This window comes from Siniperca chuatsi, linkage group LG24 (genome assembly GCF_020085105.1).
Source record: "Siniperca chuatsi isolate FFG_IHB_CAS linkage group LG24, ASM2008510v1, whole genome shotgun sequence".
Classification (NCBI taxonomy): Eukaryota; Metazoa; Chordata; class Actinopteri; order Centrarchiformes; family Sinipercidae; genus Siniperca; species Siniperca chuatsi.
The window spans coordinates 18,090,008-18,109,585 of NC_058065.1; the positions used below are offsets into that span (position 1 = coordinate 18,090,008).

The 19,578-nt window shown below is 39.5% G+C and overlaps 1 protein-coding gene across 48 annotated transcripts in view; it reads right to left on the reverse strand.

The window, feature by feature from the left end:
• The window catches only part of cd99 (CD99 molecule), a 76,883-nt gene that overhangs the window by 21,575 nt on the left and 35,730 nt on the right, over positions 1–19,578 (reverse strand). For 33 of the 48 annotated variants that reach the window (XM_044187994.1, XM_044187987.1, XM_044187959.1 and 30 more), the window contains 5 exons: positions 19,238–19,264; positions 19,022–19,060; positions 17,731–17,784; positions 17,531–17,563; positions 16,743–16,796 (listed from right to left, as the gene is read on the reverse strand). In XM_044187994.1, the coding sequence (XP_044043929.1) occupies positions 16,743–16,796; positions 17,531–17,563; positions 17,731–17,784; positions 19,022–19,060; positions 19,238–19,264 (207 nt within the window). Of the gene's footprint in view, positions 1–6,444; positions 6,821–7,001; positions 7,035–8,052; positions 8,092–8,190; positions 8,221–8,869; positions 8,903–9,411; positions 9,454–9,580; positions 9,620–11,136; positions 11,170–15,345; positions 15,373–16,526; positions 16,566–16,742; positions 16,797–17,530; positions 17,564–17,730; positions 17,785–19,021; positions 19,061–19,237; positions 19,265–19,578 lie in introns of those variants that run through there. The other 15 variants (XM_044187985.1, XM_044187992.1, XM_044187976.1 and 12 more) reach the window with 9 other exon arrangements.

Here is a 19,578-nt window from a genome sequence, read left to right on the forward strand (position 1 = left end):
CAGTCATTCACCACGATGAACCCCGCAGCCTGCATCTACTCTCTGTCCACAGCAGCCCCATGAATAAAGGCTGAGGAAAGCCTGAGGACCAGGTGCGACCTTGGGCATGGTGCACCTGTGTGTAGGGTGCGTTCCATTTTGATTCAGTCCTTCATTCCATGAGTCTCAGTTGAATACAGTGACTGAGTTTGAAGGGGTCAGTTATGGTCATTCAGGGATGTTAACTTGAACATCAAATGGATGCTGGCCAAACTACACGCCATCTTGGACAGTGTCTCTCACCCGCTCCATGACGTGCTGGTCAAACAAAAGGAGCACCTTCAGCGGAAGACTCAACCCCCCAAAATGCACCACAGAGCGCCACAGGAAGTCTTTCCTGCCTGTGGCCATCAAACTCTTTAACTCCTCCCTCTAAGTGTTAGTCTATATGACCTTAAGTCATTAAACTGGACAGTGATCATTAACATCACTGCAATACTTGCAATAATTGTGCAATATTCTCTGTTTAATACTGCTGTGCAATATACTCTGTTTCAGTTTTATTTATTGATATTTATTCATACTTCTATTACTGCTGTGCAGTATCCACCGACTCATAATTATCTTAATAAGCTACACTTAACTTGATAGTACTCATTATTGCACTATTACTTATTACTTATATTATTACATTGTATTATACCGTACATACTTATCAACCTCTAAATCCACTTTGGTACTTTAGACTTATTTTAACTTTATACTTTATATCCTCTTTGTACTTAATTTATTTTAGCTGTATTAGTGTATTATATTTTGATTTGCTTAGTACTTCTATCCCTGTGTGCACTGACGGATAGTGAGCAACTGTAACAAAAGAGTTTCCCTTAGGGATCAATAAAGTATTTCTGATCTGATTCTGATTGTGAAAAAGGATTTTTCAGTGAAACTCAAGGACTCAACTGACATGTCAGTAGTCAAATTGAGCTCATTGTAACTTCATGATCTTCTCAAATCAACACATCTTTCCTTTAAAAGCTGCTGCTCTCTTAACACATAACCAATGTTGGATTCCTCAGGCTGTGAAGCAGACAGAGAGCTCGGAGAGCTGAGGCACACAGTGACCACATGATGGAAAAAGGGACAGGATTTCCCATCATGAGGTAGCGTTAAATACTAATAACCACATAGCTACTGATTTGTACCAATTATACAAAAGTTACACTTTGCGGCTTCGGTCAGGCTAACATAAAATGTCCTTGCTTAATAGCCCTAACTTAGCTGACGGAAAAACTTAGGATAGGCTTAAATTAGCAATAAGTCTTTCCTGCGTAACCTTAAAAGGCAAGAGCACTAAAATACATACCATAACCATAATATAACGTTAATCACTGACGTTACACAACCTATAATTTCTCTTAACAATTCCTATAATACGCTTACCGTCTTGTGTTAATGTTCCAGGAACGAGAAAAAGAAGTAAACAAATCCTCAAACAAACTCTCATGTTGACTTTTTCTTGACTTCTTCGCAGCTACTTAACGTTAGTTACGTTTTTAGCTAGTTTTCGATGCTGTAAACTTTTCTAGCTACGTTTTCATGTGTCTCGCTTTAGCTGGCTAGCTAGGTATTTGTGGACACAGCTTTCTTGTACAGACTGCACAGCAAACCACGTCCGGTGTCCTCTTACAGTTTGTTGTGAGTCAACTTTGCCTAAGAAGAGGAGACTGGGTGTGGCAGCCTTTCAGAGGGGCGTTACATGCTTGTATTTGTATAAAGAATGTTAAATGGACCCTTGAGCGTCTTATTTGATCCACGAGATAAAATAACTACGAGGTATTGATAAAATAATGCAGGTAGTCTAATAGGTTAACGTTACCTATTTTCACATGAAAAGTCAGTCGGAGGAGTTGCTGCCTTCAAGGTAGCCCATGGGCGTAGGTTATTTCACAGCTGGCCCAACATGATCCAACAGTTACTTTCTACTGAAACGTGTTTGCCACCAGTGCACGTGGATCTAGCTTTCATTAGGGCCCGAGCGCCGACAGGCGGCGAAGGTCTTATTGAAATGCAAGGAATTATTATTATTATTTATTTTTAAATTTTTCCGAATGAATCACATTTTTGAGGGCCTAAAACTGAACGAAAAGTTGTGAAACTTTGCACAATCAACAGGACGGTGACGGTGGTGGTGGTGGTTCTTCTGGTTCTGGTTCTGCTTCTTCTTCTTCTTCTTCTTCTTCTTCTTCTTCTTCTTCTTTTATTTTGATTGGCGGTTGGCAACCAGCTTGCAGGTGCATTACCGCCACCTAACGCATTGGAGTCTGGAACAATAGATTGGCAGACAAATATCAGACAAAAACTAATTAAATAAATAAAACAACAAAATAAATGAATAACACAAAATAAGAACTTATATTCTCTCTGTTAACCCTGTTTCCTTCAGGTATTTAATCACGTGACTGTATATTCCCTGTGCCGCATCTCCAAGTATGTTCCCTACATGAAACTTAGCTTAGCTTTCTTTAGTGCTGATGTCAGTTCCTTCCTCTACTCCTCAGCCCTGCACTCCAGCAGCACATGCTGGACAGATTCAGAATGCCCATAGTGTGTGCTTATCTATTTTATGAAGTGCCTTTTTAAGTCCAGTATGTCCTCTCCTGAAACGGGTAATGACTGCCTCTTCCTTTCGGTTCCTGCCCAGCTTTCTTCCCAACCGAACCTGTTTCTGATATTATAAAAATGTCTTCCTGTATCATTAATGTCCCAGTTTTCTTGCCATACTTTTTGCATTTGTCTCTTAATAATTGTTTTACCCTCATCTTTACAAAGTTTACTGTTTGTGATCTGAGTGATTGCTTGGCCAGTATATCAGTATCCTCATTTCCATCTACTCCCACATGAGCAGGGACCCAAACGAAGTAAACCATCAGACCCTTATTGTGCAGTCTGTATATTAAACGGTTTTGGTGTTTTCTTCTAATCATTGCAAAGCTAGCAAAATAGCTAGGAGCTTAACTGTATACTGATAAGTGATCTGTGGTTCTTTTCCTAATAGCTCCTTCACATTGTGGTATGAACACTGCATCTCCTGTACGTCCAGTCTCAGGGTCTTTTGAACCATCCGTAAAATAACACCAACTTATCTGCAAAGTGCTGCTCAGAGTAATTTTGTGCTATCCTCCCAGCTGATCCCTGTTCAAATTTCTTCTTTAGTTGTTGCTGTATATTAAAATCTACTATAAGCATCACAAATAGACAGGGAGGAATTGTCATGTTCTGTGTAGTAGTATGTGGACCCAAATGCACACTATCAGGAAGTGGTATGAGGATGAGGTAGCCGGATGACTACAGTGTTTATTGGGTGAAGTGATATGCAGGCAGGTACAGACAGACAGATAGACTGGTAGGCAGACAGTTAAACAAACAGGCAATAGGCAGATAGGTTACTGGCTGTGGCAGTGGTGGAAGCAGGGAAGTGACTCCAATGTGGCTAAACAGTTCAATAGGGAGCAGGCAAGGTACAAAATCCAGAATCCAGCCAAGGGAGACAAAGAATCCAATATAGAACTCACACGTAAGAACACTGGGGAACTGGGCACAGGAACAACAAAAAGTTGTACCTGGCGCACACCAGACAGGAATCACACCATGCAGTTACAACAATGATCCAACACTGAACAAAGAAAGGGCCAACAATCAAAACTGGAGGGAAAACAAAGACAGGAAGTAAAAAGCACAAGATACACCAGGTAAGGAACACACTACAAAATAAAATAGGAAGTGACAACACCTAAACTACCACAGAATTACTTTATTGATCCCCAAGGGGAAACTCTTTTGTTACAGCAGCTCAGTGCACACAGGAATAGAAGTACTAAGCAAATAATATAATACACTATAATACAGGTCAGAAAATAAATAAAGTACCATGTGGGTATAAGTATAAAATTAAAATAAGTGTGAAGTACAAAGTGGGTTTACCGGTTGATGATAATAATACAGTATAAAGTAAGAGTGCATGAACTGTTAAGTCATTGACTATATTGCACAGGAGTACTAACACAGAATATTGCACAATTATGTCAAATATTAAAGAGATGTTAATGATCACTGTCCAGTTTAATGACTTAAGGTCATATAGACTAACACTTAGAGGGAGGAGTTAAAGAGTTTGATGGCCACAGGCAGGAAAGACTTCCTGTGGCGCTCTGTGGTGCTTTTTGGGGGGTTGAGTCTTCCGCTGAAGGTACTCCTTTGTTTGACCAGCACGTCATGGAGCGGGTGGGAGACACTGTCCAAGATGGCGTGTAGTTTGGCCAGCATCCATTTGATGTTCAAGTTAACATCCCTGAATGACCATAACTGACCCCTTCAAACTCAGTCACTGTATTCAACTGAGACTCATGGAATGAAGGACTGAATCAAAAATGGAACGCACCCTACACACAGGTGCACCATGCCCAAGGTCGCACCTGGTCCTCAGGCTTTCCTCAGCCTTTATTCATGGGGCTGCTGTGGACAGAGAGTAGATGCAGGCTGCGGGGTTCATCGTGGTGAATGACTGGGGTCGTACAGGCCGATGAATGAGGTCAGATTGTGCAGTTGTTCTTTTGGGAATACTTGTGAGGACTGTAGAAATACTGAGGCCACGAGTCTATGAGAGTTCTTTAGCATATAAAATACCCACTGTGTGTAAGTTTTTAATTGTAGAATGCAACCCCCAGGTTGCTAACCCCCCCAAATAGCCTACCTTGGAAAAAATCCAGATGAGGATGAGTCTTCCGCTGAAGGTACTCCTTTGCTTGACCAGCACGTCATGGAGTGAGTGGGAGACACTGTCCAAGATGGTATGTAGTTTGGCCAGCATCCTCCTCTCTGACACCACCGCCCCAGCTCCAACCCCACAATGTCACTGGACTTACGGATCAGTTTGTTGAGTCTGTTAGCGTCCACTACCCTCAGCCTGCTGCCCCAGCATGCAACAGCATAAAGGATAGCACTGGCCACCACAGACTACAAATAAAACATCTTCAGCATTGTCGAAATAAAACAAATAAATAGAAACAAATAGAGACGGCTCTGGCCCTTCCTGTAAAGAGCTTGAATGCTCTTATGCCAGTTCAGTTTATTGTCCATGTGTACTCCCAGGTACTTGTAATCCTCTACAATGTGCACACTGACCCCCTGGATGGAACACAGTTCAACCATTTGTGGTTTGTTTCGATCTCCTGTTACTACTATATTTCGCTCATTATCAGTCTCTTCTGAGTGTGAACCTTCATTTTGCTGCCTCTGTTTCTTGCGCTTTCGCCTACCGTTAACCCTCTGCACAGTATTCCAACCTTCATTTTTCCTGCCACTTACTTCCTCGCTACCTACTAGCTCACTTCCTGATCTGTCACTTCCCTCTGCCATCTCCTCTCCATTCACAGCCCGGTTTTGCCACCCTGGACCCTCATCAGGACTAGAGAAATATTTGATATTTTATGGGTTTCAAAAATGGGTGGGTCAAAATGAAATTAAAATATTTCAAAAATTCAGCCCCTCCTTGCGGTTTCACCCAGATGTACGAAATTTGGGAGGCACGTGTAAGATGGCAAGACTAACAAAAACGTCTCTTGGAGCCATACCCTAAACCCAACAGGAAGTCAGCCATTTTGAATTGAATGTGCAGATTTTGGCATTTACAGGCTCCACACTTTAACAACTTTAACTCCTCCTAGAGAATTAATCTGAGCGACTTCAAATATTCACAGAGCTATATAAAGACCTTTGCCATGAAAAGTTGCTAAAAGCTTGAGTTTCCATCGAACGGTGTGGCCGTTATGGGGTGGCAAATTTCGATGTTTCGGCATGAAACAGGAAGTGGTTTGTAACACAACTGTACATGGTCCAATCTCAACCAAACTTCATATGTATGATAAGGTTCCCGCCCTGAACACATCTATATGACAATATTCAGTTATTGTCACAGCACCACCTACTGGCAACAGTGCGTGTTCATGTGACAGCAGGTCAAATGTTGGGAAACCCTTGATGGAAAGTTAAATGTCGTATTCTAAACTTTAGTTTCACATTTTCCATGGTCAAGTGCATCCCCCCTGCAATGGCTCTGTGCCCCACCAGGGGGACTCAGTCCCTCAGTTTGGAACCACTTTTTTAACCAGTGATTGGCACACATTAACCAAATAATATGGTGCACTATTAAGCTTAATATAAATGAATGCACACAAAAGATCACCATTCATCATCTTTAGTGATTCACCAAAGGTGTAATAAAGTATCTGTAAACAGAGTATCCTCCACCAGTCAGCATCACCCTGCCATCAGTGTCGCTTTAAGCATTAAGCTTTCATTATGCCCCGATGTTCTGGAGACATGCCTTCTGTATCACAACTTGTGCATTTCAACTACAGTAGATTAAAAGAATGATTTCATGATAAAATATATAAATGACATCAGTATTTTTATAAATGTTTATTGATCAGGAAAAAGGGTTAAGAAGTTCAAGGTGTCATCAACCAGCCTGTCCTCTTCTGTCTAAAAACATAAGCTCAATCAGTAAAAGTGAGCAGAGTATGTGTGAAATACGTCTCTATGCTGGAGACATCTGTTAAAGCCACAGGAAATATTATGTTTCATAGAATTGGGAAAATGTATGTGGAAAAACATTTATTTTCTATTCACATGTTTCTTCCTGTATCTCAACACTTAGCGCTTGGGCTTTTCATTCAAGAGAGCTGTAGAGGGCCGAGCCATCAGCTGCAGCAGCAGGCGGAGCTGCTGATGTTGATTCTCAATGATCATGCCCAGTTTTTGGACCACATTTCCTGGCCATCTGAGGAAGAGTTTAGAAAAGTGTCATTCATTTGGTCGCAGAAGGAGATTACAATACTACACAAAGTAAAACAGAGGTAGTTTCATTTAAAATTAGAAACAGAGACATCTTTGAAACTTGACAATATCTAAGTACACTAATGACCATGTAATAAAAGAAGAGGTGAGGTTTGTAGACTCACCTCCTCCAGTGGGTTTATCAGTGGGTTTTGGAGCTGTGGGAACACGTTCATTGGACATAACATCAGTTATATCAGGAGACACTTAGAGCACACATACCTCTGCCAACACTATATGATCATCTGAATTTATTAGGTTAACAGGAAATCATTTTAATCTGCATTTGGATCTGCATCCAAATACACATAATGATAGATCATGCTGACTGAACTAATTCAGGTGAATCAAGGAATCCAGGACAAGAAAAATGTAACTCTACACCACAAGGTTCAGGAGTTAAGGTGTGAGTCCCAACATTAATGCTTCTTCTTTACATGACCACACGGTGATGCTATACACATCTAAATACTGTACAATCACTTGGCCCATGGTTTAAGTTCCACCAAATCTGATTGAAATCTGTGTTTTGTGAGATATCCTGCTAAACAGACAGACCCTAAACATAACGTCTTGGCTGGATGTGAATGTAGAAACATACCAGAGGCAGCTGGTTAATGTCACTACAAGTCACACAAAATGTTAGAAAATGTTATAATCATCATAATCACTTATCATGTTCTAACAAGTCACCAATCACAGTCAGCAAATCCACGAGGCACTGCTATTACCTGACAAGCTCTCACCGGCTCAGTGAGCGGCTGCTGCTGGACCTTCACTCCACTGTTTCTGGCTGGATGAGCGATTTTTCCTAAACCGGCTGTTTTCTTATCAACAATCCCCTACTTTGTGCATGTGTCCCATATGTCAGTCATATGCATATGTGTGTAGGTTCTTCTGCTCTCTATAGATTGGAAATTACAGACCACTCGACCGATATGTAAAAAAAAAACACGTGCCAGCATATGAATTTATCATGTAAAATTCACAAGATTCAAGAACGCTTCATTGTCACTAACTCTGGCAAATAAAATTTCAGATGCATCTCAAATTATGTGCTGAGTCATTTAGAGATATAAAATAAATATAAAATATATAAAAGTGTACAGTGTACAATATACAATATCAAACTCAACAGGAAAGGAATCCTTCTTTAACTTTAACCTATAACTTTACCTGGACGGAGAGCATCCTCCAGATTGAACCCAAAGCCATCTAAAAATGCAAAAATAATCAATTAAATATATATATCTAATTATTATCAGTGTGATATAGACTCAATGAATCTGAATTAGTAAGCTGTTGAAGACTCACCTCGTCCAGTGCGTTTAGTAGGTTTGGGTCCTGTAAGACAGAAATGCATAAATAGAAGACCTCACTGTCCTCACTATGTTTTCATTGTTCCTTAACTTCTGCACAGCTGTGACTCATCTCATTGGTTTTGATAACATGATAAAATATGCAGCAATATTGCTAAAAAGAAGTACAACAGGTCAAGACACACAAGTAGTCAGATGATCAGACAGCTTGTAAATAAACCTCCAGGTTAGACAAATCCATGTTAACAATGACATATTTTTATTCTCTTTTTATTTGGAAAACAGTCACACAGAAACATGAATACAACTGTTTTTTTCTTTTCTTTTTTCAGGTAAAACTCGAGAAAAACCCTCTCAAATGCTACATATTAATATAATGCAATTAAATGAAGTTAGACTTGAATAAGGGGCAATGAAACAGGGGAAAATGCTACAGCTACATACTGTACATGTGTTGTTATTTACCTGTCCAAAGCTTCTCGCTTCTTATTACTTTAACCAAACAAGTTCGAACCACTAAAGTAACTAATGAACCAGGGGGAAATCAACTCATCTAGTGTAATTGGTATCACAAATTCAACCCCAGCAAATATGTCCTGATCAGATTTGACAGTTATCCATGGACTGTTTAACATTTTACCAATGTTAACGTCTCCTGAAGCTACAGCACTCACCATTGCCTCGAAGAGAATCAAACAAGCCATATCCTGTTTGAGAAAGACATGAAAAACCATTACAAAACACAAGGTCAGCAACCATTTATAGATCCATTCCCTGCTTCAGTTACAACAGCCAGCATTCCGTTTTACGATGTTGTGAAACTCATCAGCTCTAAGCTGGGAGGAGTTGTTGCTACTGGAAAAATCAGGATGTGTATCGTTAAACGCCTCCTCAGACCTGATGTTGGTCTGGATAAAAGGGTCATATGTAGCAGAACAAATATTCAACATGGCTTTAAAAACATATTTGACTATTAAATATATACAGTGATTATAAAATGTATTGCAGCATACATTCAAATAAAATAACCTTCATCCTGATGGCAAGATGGTTTGTTCTTTAGCAAATGCTTCCTATGTTTTTGCCTTATTGGACATGAATTTGCCTTCCTGATATGTGTTGTCAAATCCTTATGACGTTTAAGATATCTGACTTATGTATTACCCATATAATAGATAAGATGCAACTAATGAGTCTGAAGCATTTGCCCACTCACCACTCCAACGCTTAGGTCGGTGCACAGCTGCTTCATGGCGATCTGTGAGTACAGAGACATTAAGTGCATCAATAAGTAGAAAAACAGAAAACAGAAACAGAGCCAGAAGATGAAAAGATTCTTAAACCAGTACAGGTTCTGGAGTAGTATCTATTACTGATTACTTTACCTGGACTGAGACTGTCCTGCACATGAAATCCTACACCAGCTAAAAATGCAGAATATCAAATAAATACAAATTCTTTTTAAGCTGACCTGGACTTTTTGTTTCTTATGTATTTATTCGATTATTATTTGTATTTTATAAGGTATAGCTTGTACACCTTTCACCACCTCCTCATGCATTGTACAGTGTAAAGGAAAGACCATAGATAGTTGTTATGCCTAGGGAAGACATAAACCAACCAAATGGATTTTCCACAGCCTTGCAACCTAAAAGGTGTTCTAGTGATGACTGATGTATAAAGCATTAATAAATGATTAATTGCCATTGATAAAGAAAGTTATAAACCGTTATAAAGTTGCACTACTCACACAAGGCTGGATTAACAACTGGGAGCTGGGAGCTGCCCAAGGCCCCAGCCCTACAGGGGCCCCCGGCAGTCTGCGTAGCGATGAGTTTGTAGAGGTTTAATTATTACAGATGTGTTAGGTAAAATGCACAACGCACACGGGCGGCAGTGGCTTAGTGGTAGAGCGGGTCGTCCACCAATCGGAAGGTTGGCGGTTCCACAACAGTACAATCCGTTTACCATTTACATTACATTTATGGTTAGGGCCCTAATGTGTTCTTGTAGGGGGCACTCTAGTTTGAACACCTTTATTATTTCAGTTGATGGTGTGCTCACATGGTGCATATTCTTCAAATGTATGTTTAATTATATCATCACAAACTAACTGACATACAGCAAACCTGGGGCAGGACAGTGTTCGGTCGTAGTAATACGAGCCTGTTCTATGATCAGGAAGAGAGAACATAGAACAAGAACATCATACCAACAGTGAAATATAGTGGTAGTGTGATGTCTGGGGCTGTTTTGCTGCTTCAGGACCTGGAAGACTTGCTGTGATAAATGGAACCATGCATTCTGCTGTCTTCCAAAAACTCCTGAAGGAGAATTTCCAGCCATCTGTTCGTGACCTCAAGCTGAAGCGAACTTAGATTCTGCAGCAGGACAATGATCCAAAACACACCAGCAAGTCCACCTCTGAATGGCTGCAGAAGAACAAAATGAAGACTTTGGAGTGGCCTAGTCAAAGTCCTGACCTGAATCCTATTGAGATGCTGTGGCATGACCTTAAAAAGGCAGTTCATGCTGAAAAACTTTCAATGTGGCTGAATTACAACAATTCTGCAAAGATGAGTGGGCCAAAATTCCTCCACAGCGCTGTAAAAGACTCATTGCAAGTTATCGCAAATGCTTGATTGCAGTTGTTGCTGCTAAGGGTGGCCCAACCAGTTATTAGGTTTAGGGGGCAATCACTATTTCACACAGGGTCATGTAGGTTTGGATTTTGTTTTCCCTTTATAGTAACAACCTTCATTTAAAAACTGCCTTTTGTGTTTACTTGTGTTATCTTTGACTAATATTTAAATTTGTTTGATGATCTGAAACATTTAAGTGTGACAAACATGCAAAAAAATAAGAAATCAGGAAGGAACTTTTTCACACCACTGTATATGGATTTGAACAGCAATATTAGACTAAAGTAAAGGTCACTCACCGTTGCCATCGAGGGCTTCAGACAGGTCAGATCCTGTAAGAAGAAGACAAGCAATACCATTACAAATTAACATTAGGTCAGCAACAGTCGCAGCAACTGGAAAACATGAAAGTCCATTTCTTTCCATAAATGTGTATGCCTGTATAACCAACCTCAACAACATGTTCAGTGTTAGGATGATTTACAGTATATTTGCTGGCTTCTATGGAGCACTGACTGACACTTTGAGCAGCTTTGGACACCATGAGTTAGGAGGGTGTTTCACCTCTTAACCAAGATGTTGTAAAACTGTTGCAAAATATAGCACCTGAACCAGACTGGGTGATGTTGTGAAATGAAGACCAATAACGCCTTCTAAAACAACAACTGCCATGTTAATCATGTTAAATTAAGTATTGTGTGTGTATCACAGCCTGATGTATCTTCTTCCTCTGTGCCATAGAGCTCCACTGTTGTCCAGAAACTGTTACAAACACATCAGTGAGCCACACTGTTGCACTGGGTGACATGTTCCTTCATTACACACTGCAGTTTATTTTTAATCAATCCCAGTCAACCCCAAATGTGGATTAATATGCCGCTGAAAACAAATGCATTATTTCCTCCTGTTTGAGTAACCACTGTTAGAAAGTACAGTGACCAGCTGACCCGAGATGGACTAACACATTGTTGGTTTTAGTCTTTTCATGGGATTTGCTGACAATAAGAAAAAAACTTCAGCCTTATCCTTTAAAAATCAACAAACACACAAATGATACAAATGATTTCTTATAATAAACATCTAAGAACACTTAACAAGAATGTCTTCTCATGTCTTGTATTCCAGTGTGATTTGATCTCCTCTCCTCTTGTTCCTATCTATAATTCTCTTCTTACATGTCACTCAAACTGCAAATGTGGATTATGTGAATTGATTATGACCTCCTGAACAACATCTAAATGGATCATTTAGAGCTGAAGACTGAACTCAACTTTAATGCCAACATGGACGAGAAGTTCTTGAAGTGGTCAGAACGAAGTGGACATTTAAATATCTCAGTGACAACTGGGACAACCCCATCTGCTTTGTCTGAGGTCAAATACTATATATTTACTGGACATTTTTGATCTGTCCAGCACCTCATCAGATGTAAACCTTACAAGCTGTTCTGACAACCAACAACAACACTAATGACAATCCCTGACTAGACTACCATTAACCAGACCAACTGATAGACTACATACTCTTTATCAAACACCCTTTAAATAATGACAGTGTGGACCCCAGGTGAGCCTGGACATATGGTAAGTTTGTGTAGAGGTAAACAAACTTAGTTTTAAATAATTTTGTCAAAATATAAAATATAATAGATAAGATATAACACCCCTGTTCTTGAGTAATTGTATAAAGCCTCTTAAGCGTTTCAGGCATCATCTTAAAAAGGTAAATTGACATCATAACCATGCAATGATCATAACAACCAGCTTTTGATAATAGTGTAAACAATTTAAAAATGACACTTTAGTCCAATAGTCATTTTACCTTTCACCGTCACTGTTCCAGTAACAAGAAGCAGAAGGAAAGCGACCCTCAAAACAAACTTCATTTTGACCGAAGCTTCCGACTTTTTCTCAGAGCTACTTAAGACCAACTTAAATCTTTTCTCTCCACCAAATACAAACCAGCAGCAGCACAGTAGCTCTGTGAACTAAAATGTGCAGATGCAACTGTCCTGTGCAGCTACACCTCTGACTCCTACCCTTTAAAGAACAGACCGGGTGTGGCAGCCGTTACAAAACGTATATTGCGAAAAAATATTCTTAATGAACCTGACAAAAACAGATTAGTTCAAAACATTGTGTCATTACACAACAATTAGTGGTGTGAATGACTTAAATCATGCAGTAATTACTTGTTACAGAACAGAATAAGGAGCCTCCCTGTGGTCACTGTACACCTGTGCATTAATTATCAGGTATTATTCAAAAATGTACACGTCATTCTTATTCGATAAAATACAGTATAAAATTAAAACAGATAACTGTGTACACATTCCATGTCCTTCAGTAGGACCTGCAGCCTAACTTTAACCTTTTTATTAACCCAGTGTCCATTGCAATGGACATGACATATTTATCAGCCAATGGAATTGCCCTGTTTTAATAATGGATTTTGGCCTGGTAACTGACCAGCATGGCAGATGGGTTAAACTGATCTCCCTTTTTGAACACTTGATAATAAACTCAATTCTAAATATTAAAAGTCAGTTTGCAGACTTGTAAGCTGGGGAACAGCTAGGATTTCTGCACAAAGGAATGAGAGAAAAAAATGTGGCTGATATGGCTTGATGGTTTATGATGATTCATAGTTTCACATTGAAATGTTTTCATGCAGGATGACAGAATTTAGTGAACACATTTTGAAGATTTGGACATACTGTAATCCTCAAGTGACAAGTAGCCTGCATTTCACACATTTTAAGGACTGTTCTGGGTCTGTATTTTATGAGAATAAAGAGCGATATTAAAAAAACATCGAAAGAGAGAAAGAGATTGGGTCAACCTCTCCACATGTTTATGCCTGTTGAACAAACCGGCACCTAGAGCAGAGGCTTTCTTTCTCCCAGACTGAGCTTCTCCAACTCCTGCACGGACTTCCCCGCTGAGGATCCCCTCAGCTGAGATGCAGTCCTTCATCTCTCCCGTGGACCAGGAGAGCCCAGAGACAGCGGGGTGACCCTGATCGGCGCGCACCTTCAGGTGACCCCCTCTTTGGTTATTTCTGTCAGGCGATGAGCTGTGTGCGCTCTAATTTCAGCTGGACCGACTGAGCTGCGGCCAGTTTCTGAGAGGAGGAGGGGGCAGATTTTTTATATTATTTCTTTTAACCAAAAATGGAAATATAACGTGTTATAATGATCTATGGATCATCTTGGAATATTATTCAGTTGAAGCCCAACATTATAACACAAGTTCATTCAAGTGTAAAATGTAACATTATTACCATCCAGTTTACAAAATTATGAACAAGTATTGATGAGGTAATTCTCTTAATGATTCCTGTATCAAATCTATAACAATGTCTAAAGAAGGATTTCAAAGCTTTGATATTTAAAATGAGGATTTGCTAAAGGAACTCGGAATGTCTCTATAAGGTGGGTAAAGTAACAGCAGTCAAAAAAAGACAAAAGATGAAAAATGTTTTCATTCTCTCACAGTCTGTAAAAATATAAGCCATTCACTATTGCAGGAATATCTACTGTAATTAGGATTGGTGTAATTCTATGTAGTGGATGAACTCTACTCTGTAAATAAATGTGGGGTGAGCTGACTTTGTGGCTGAAAGCATACAGAACAGACAGAGGTCAAAGATGATGGAGATAAAGTTGCAGAGATTTAGGTGATCAAGCACGCTTGTTAAGAAAGAAGAATCACATTATAATTTTCCTTTCTTTCTTTGTGTTCATGATCAACATAGTAAAGACTCTTCTCATGCATTGTAAGATAAAAAGATAGGGAGTGACTGATAATAATTAGTGTTGTGAGGACACATCATGCATTCTCGAGCACTCTGCCCATAGAAAGCACCAGTCACCACAGATGGCTGAACCATGTAGAAAAGTACAATGTTTCTTTACCTTACCTTGAACACTGTATCCAGAATGTTTGAAAATTGTTTTCATAAGCATGTGTTACTGTGGACCCAGCTACCCAGCTGATAGGCTTGTATTCTGTTCTCCCTGCAGTTTGTCAGCCACAGTGACCATTGAGCCCTGATATACTTAAAAATCAATGCAGACAACAGCGTACACAGACGTCCTCCAAACATGTGCACTACAAATCACATAACTGTCTTGCAGATGTTTCCACTTCTGCCTGCACACATTTTCAGTGGATTTGTTCGTGGATACATTGAGTGTTGGTTTAGGTCTGCACATGGGACTATGGGTGTTCATGGCGATTAAGGAACATGTCACCCAGTGCAGTGTGGCTCACTGATTTGTGTTTTTGAAAACAATGGAGCTCTATGGCACAGAGGAAAAAGATATATCAGGCTTTGATACACACACACATACTTATTTGTAGGAAACATTCATTGTTGGTTTAGATCTGCACATGGGATTAGTTGACAAGAAGAAAAGCATAAAATATCACCAGCCTTTAACTTTAACATCCATGTAAATGAAGGAGTCAGAACCAATGAACAAGTTGAAATATTTGTAGACTCACCTCCTCCAGCAGGTTTGGGGTTGAGGTCTGTGGATACAAAGATGTTATCAGCGTCATTTCATTCTAACATAACCCTGTTTGGCCGATTAGCTTACAGAGGATTAAAATAGAAAGTGTCAATTATATTTACGCTTCCTATAAATCTAATGGCGTTGAAAGTAACAGTAGGTTGCTAATGTAGCTGAACATGCTAACGTTTGCAGTTTACATTAGACAAGATAAAGACATTACGTAATCCATTCCTTACACTTTTGCTCTTATATTTTTGGGTTTTTGAGATGGTAAAAAAAAGAAAACACCATCCAAACTCTTTAAATGCAGAGTATCACTTTAACATCTTCTCTCTCCCGTAGTTCTGTGCTTTCTCGGTTCTCTCCTCTCTCCTTCTGTCGCTTTCAGCAGGTATTTCTGCCTCCGGAGCTGCAGAGTCTGGATCTGTGGTTGTGGGCCACCTGCTGCCCCCGTGTTCCTGCTTGTTATTGGCTCTGTTACTGATGCTGACATTATTCTTCCTATAGCTGTCATTCCTATTATTACTAATTTATTAATATTAACACTAGAATAATTATTCTACTGTATAAAAAAAATTCTACGTGGTCTTTGCATTGTGCCTCCCTAAATCTATCCCCTTCCCCCAAACCCCTCTCCTCTCCCCTCTCTCTCTCTCTCTCTCAAAACCTAACACAGCAGCAGCGGATGGCCGCCCACCATTGAGTCTTGTTCTGTCCAAGGTGTCTGCCTGTTAAAAGGAAGTTTTTTTCTTGCCACTGTCGCCAAATGCTTGCTCATGGTGGGATTTTCCACAGAATCCTTCATTATTGGACCATAATTTAATAACTTTTGAACTGCTATTACTGGACTACACGCCATTAGGCAAATAATGCACCTCTCTCCTTCTCTCCCTCTTCATCTATATGCATTCTTATCCCATTACTGCATGTTACTACAGCCCCATGCATACCACTTCAGCATGTGAAGGAATTTAAAGCTTGACAGGCCTGCTATGCCTAGTTACGGTTGCTAAGCTATAATTGGACAATCGCTGCTTGGAGGGGGGGTTCAGCGAACAGTCAGCTGATATAGGCAACAAGTATGCTTTTAAACAATAAAAACATGAAAACATCAGCCATTAAAACTCAATACTGGTCAGACCCTAGTTAGAACCATTCCAGCAGCTTTACCTGGGTCGCGAACATCCAACAAATCAAGATCAAAACCACCTATAATACAGAAATAAATATACTTATTAGTAGGAAACATTCACAGTTGGTTTAGATCTGCACATGGGATTAGTTGACAAGAAGAAAAGCATAAAATATCACCAGCCTTTTCCTTAAACATCCATGTCAATAAAGGAGTCAGAACCAATGAACAAGTTGAAATATTTGTAGACTCACCTCCTCCACTCTTTGGTGGTTTAACAGTAGGGTTGTCAGCTTTGGAGTTAGCGTCTGTGGATACAAAGATGTTATCAGCATCAATAATGAAGTAAATACAGAAAGAGAGAAGATGCATTATGGTGTGTGGCATCAGAGAGTGTTTGCACACAGCAAAATTACCAGAGGATTATAATGGCAAAACTAATCATTTCCAGGTGATAATAAACCAAAAGAAAAGCTGGACAGGCCAGAATAAATATGACAAAAAAAGTTATAATCAGACTGTCATTTCATTCTAACATAACCCTGTTTGGCTGATTAGCTTACAGAGGATTAAAATAGAAAGTGTCAATTATATTTACGCTTTCTATAAATTTAATGGCGTTGAAAGTAACAGTAGGTTTCTAATGTAGCTGATCATGCTAACGTTTGCAGTTTACATTAGGCCAGATAAAGACACTATGTAATCCATTCCTTACACTTTTGCTCTTATATTGTTGGTTTTTTGAGATTGTAAAAAAAAAAGAAAACACCATCCAAACTCTTTAAATGCAGAGTATCACTCCTACTACAGCCACATGCATACCACTACAGCATGTGGAGGAATTTAAAGCTTGACAGGCCTGCTATGCCTAGTTACGGTTGCTAAGCTATAATTGGACAATCGCTGCTTGGAGGAGGGGTTCAGCGAACAGTCAGCTGATATAGGCAACAAGTATGCTTTTAAACAATAAAAACATGAAAACATCAGCCATTAAAACTCAATACTGGTCAGACCCTAGTTAGAACCATTCCAGCAGCTTTACCTGGGCTAAGAGCAGCCAACAAATCAAAGTCACCTATAATGCAGAAAAAAACATACTTCTTAGTAGGAAACATTCATTGTTGTATTAGGTCTGAACATGGGATTAGTTGACAAGAAGAAAAATATAGAATATCACCTTTAACATCCATGTAAATAAAGGAGTCAGAACCAATGAGCGAGTTGAAATATTTGCAGACTCACCTCCTCCACAATTTGGTGGTTTAACAGTAGGGTTGTCAGGTTTGGGGTTAGGGTCTGTGGATACAAAGATGTTATCAGCATCAATAATGAAGTAAATACAGAAAGAGGGGCGATGCATTATGGTGTGTGGCATAAGAGAGTGTTTGCACACAGCAAAATCACCAGAGTATTATAATGGCAAAACTAATCATTTCCAGGTGATAATGAACCAAAAAAAAGCTGGACAGGCCAGAATAAATAATGGCCGACATAAATAACAATCTTACTGTATTTACGTTTATCCTTAACCAGCAGTTTTAAATAGGATTCAACGTCACCCGCTCTGACCCCAGGAAAACATTTGACTTCACATTTCTCAAAATGGAGCTGCCAATAATCAGAGTTGCTTTCTCAGCAGGTGTGTCGCCGAGTGGGGAGAACTTGTTAGAAATGTGAACAGGATAGTGGTGAACAGTGGGCTTCTGCAAAGGGTTATGCTTCCTTCGGACAGTCACCCAGCCTCCCTGGAGATGGGTAAAAGGAGCTACCTCTGGTCAGGCCACAACGGCTAATGGGGGCCGGCTAACCACAGCAGCTAATGATTGAGTTCCCATGGTGCGGAACGGCGTTTCCAATTCACTAAGCCTCACCTTCAATGCTACAAATAAACTACATTTATTACATGTACCATTATCACTAAAGGAGGCAGAGGAATAGCTAAACATCTGACACACCGAGTAAGAGAGAGCATGAGAGTGAGAGAGAGAAGCCATTGCGTGCTGCTAAGTTAAAGAACGGTAGCTAGCAAAAATGAATTGCATGTAAACTCTGGGATTAGAGAGAAAGTGTCAATTATATTTACGCTTTCTATAAATCTAATAGCTTTGAAATTAACAGCAGGTTGCTAATGTAGCTGAACATGCTAACGTTTGCAGTTTACATTAGACCAGATAAAGACACTATGTAATCCATTCCTTACACTTTTGCTCTTATATTTTTGTTTTTTTGAGATGGTAAAAAAAAAGAAAACACCATCCAAACTCCTTAAATGTGGAGTATCACTCTTACTACAGCCCCATGCATACCACATCAGCATGTGGAGGAATTTAAAGCTTGACAGGCCTGCTATACCTAGTTACGGTTGCTAAGCTATAATTGGACAATCGCTGCTTGGAGGGGGGGAGGGGTTCAGCGAACTAGGTCAGCTGATATAGGCAACAAGTATGCTTTTAAACAATAAAAACATGAAAACATCAGCCATTAAAACTCAATACTGGTCAGACCCTAGTTAGAACCATTCCAGCAGCTTTACCTGGGTTGAGAACATCCGACAAATCAAGATCAAAGCCACCTATAATACAGAAATAAATATGCTTATTAGTAGGAAACATTCATTGTTGGTTTAGATCTGCACATGGGATTAGTTGACAAGAAGAAAAGCATAAAATATCACCAGCCTTTTCCTTAAACATCCATGTAAATGAAGGAGTCAGAACCAATAAACAAGTTGAAATATTTGTAGACTCACCTACTCCAGCAGGTTTGGGGTTGAGGTCTGTGGATACAAAGATGTTATCAGCATCAATAATGAAGTAAATACAGAAAGACAGCAGATGCATTATGGTGTGTGGCATCAGAGAGTGTTTGCACACAGCAAAATTACCAGAGCATTATAATGGCAAAACTAATCATTTCCAAGTGATAATAAACCAAAAGAAAAGCTGGACAGGCCAGAATAAATATAAGTATGACAAAAAAAAGTAAGATTAGACTGTCATTTCATTCTAACATAATCCTGTTTGGCTGATTAGCTTACCAAGGATTAATTCAATTAAATTCAATTTTATTTATATAGCGTCAATTCAAAAG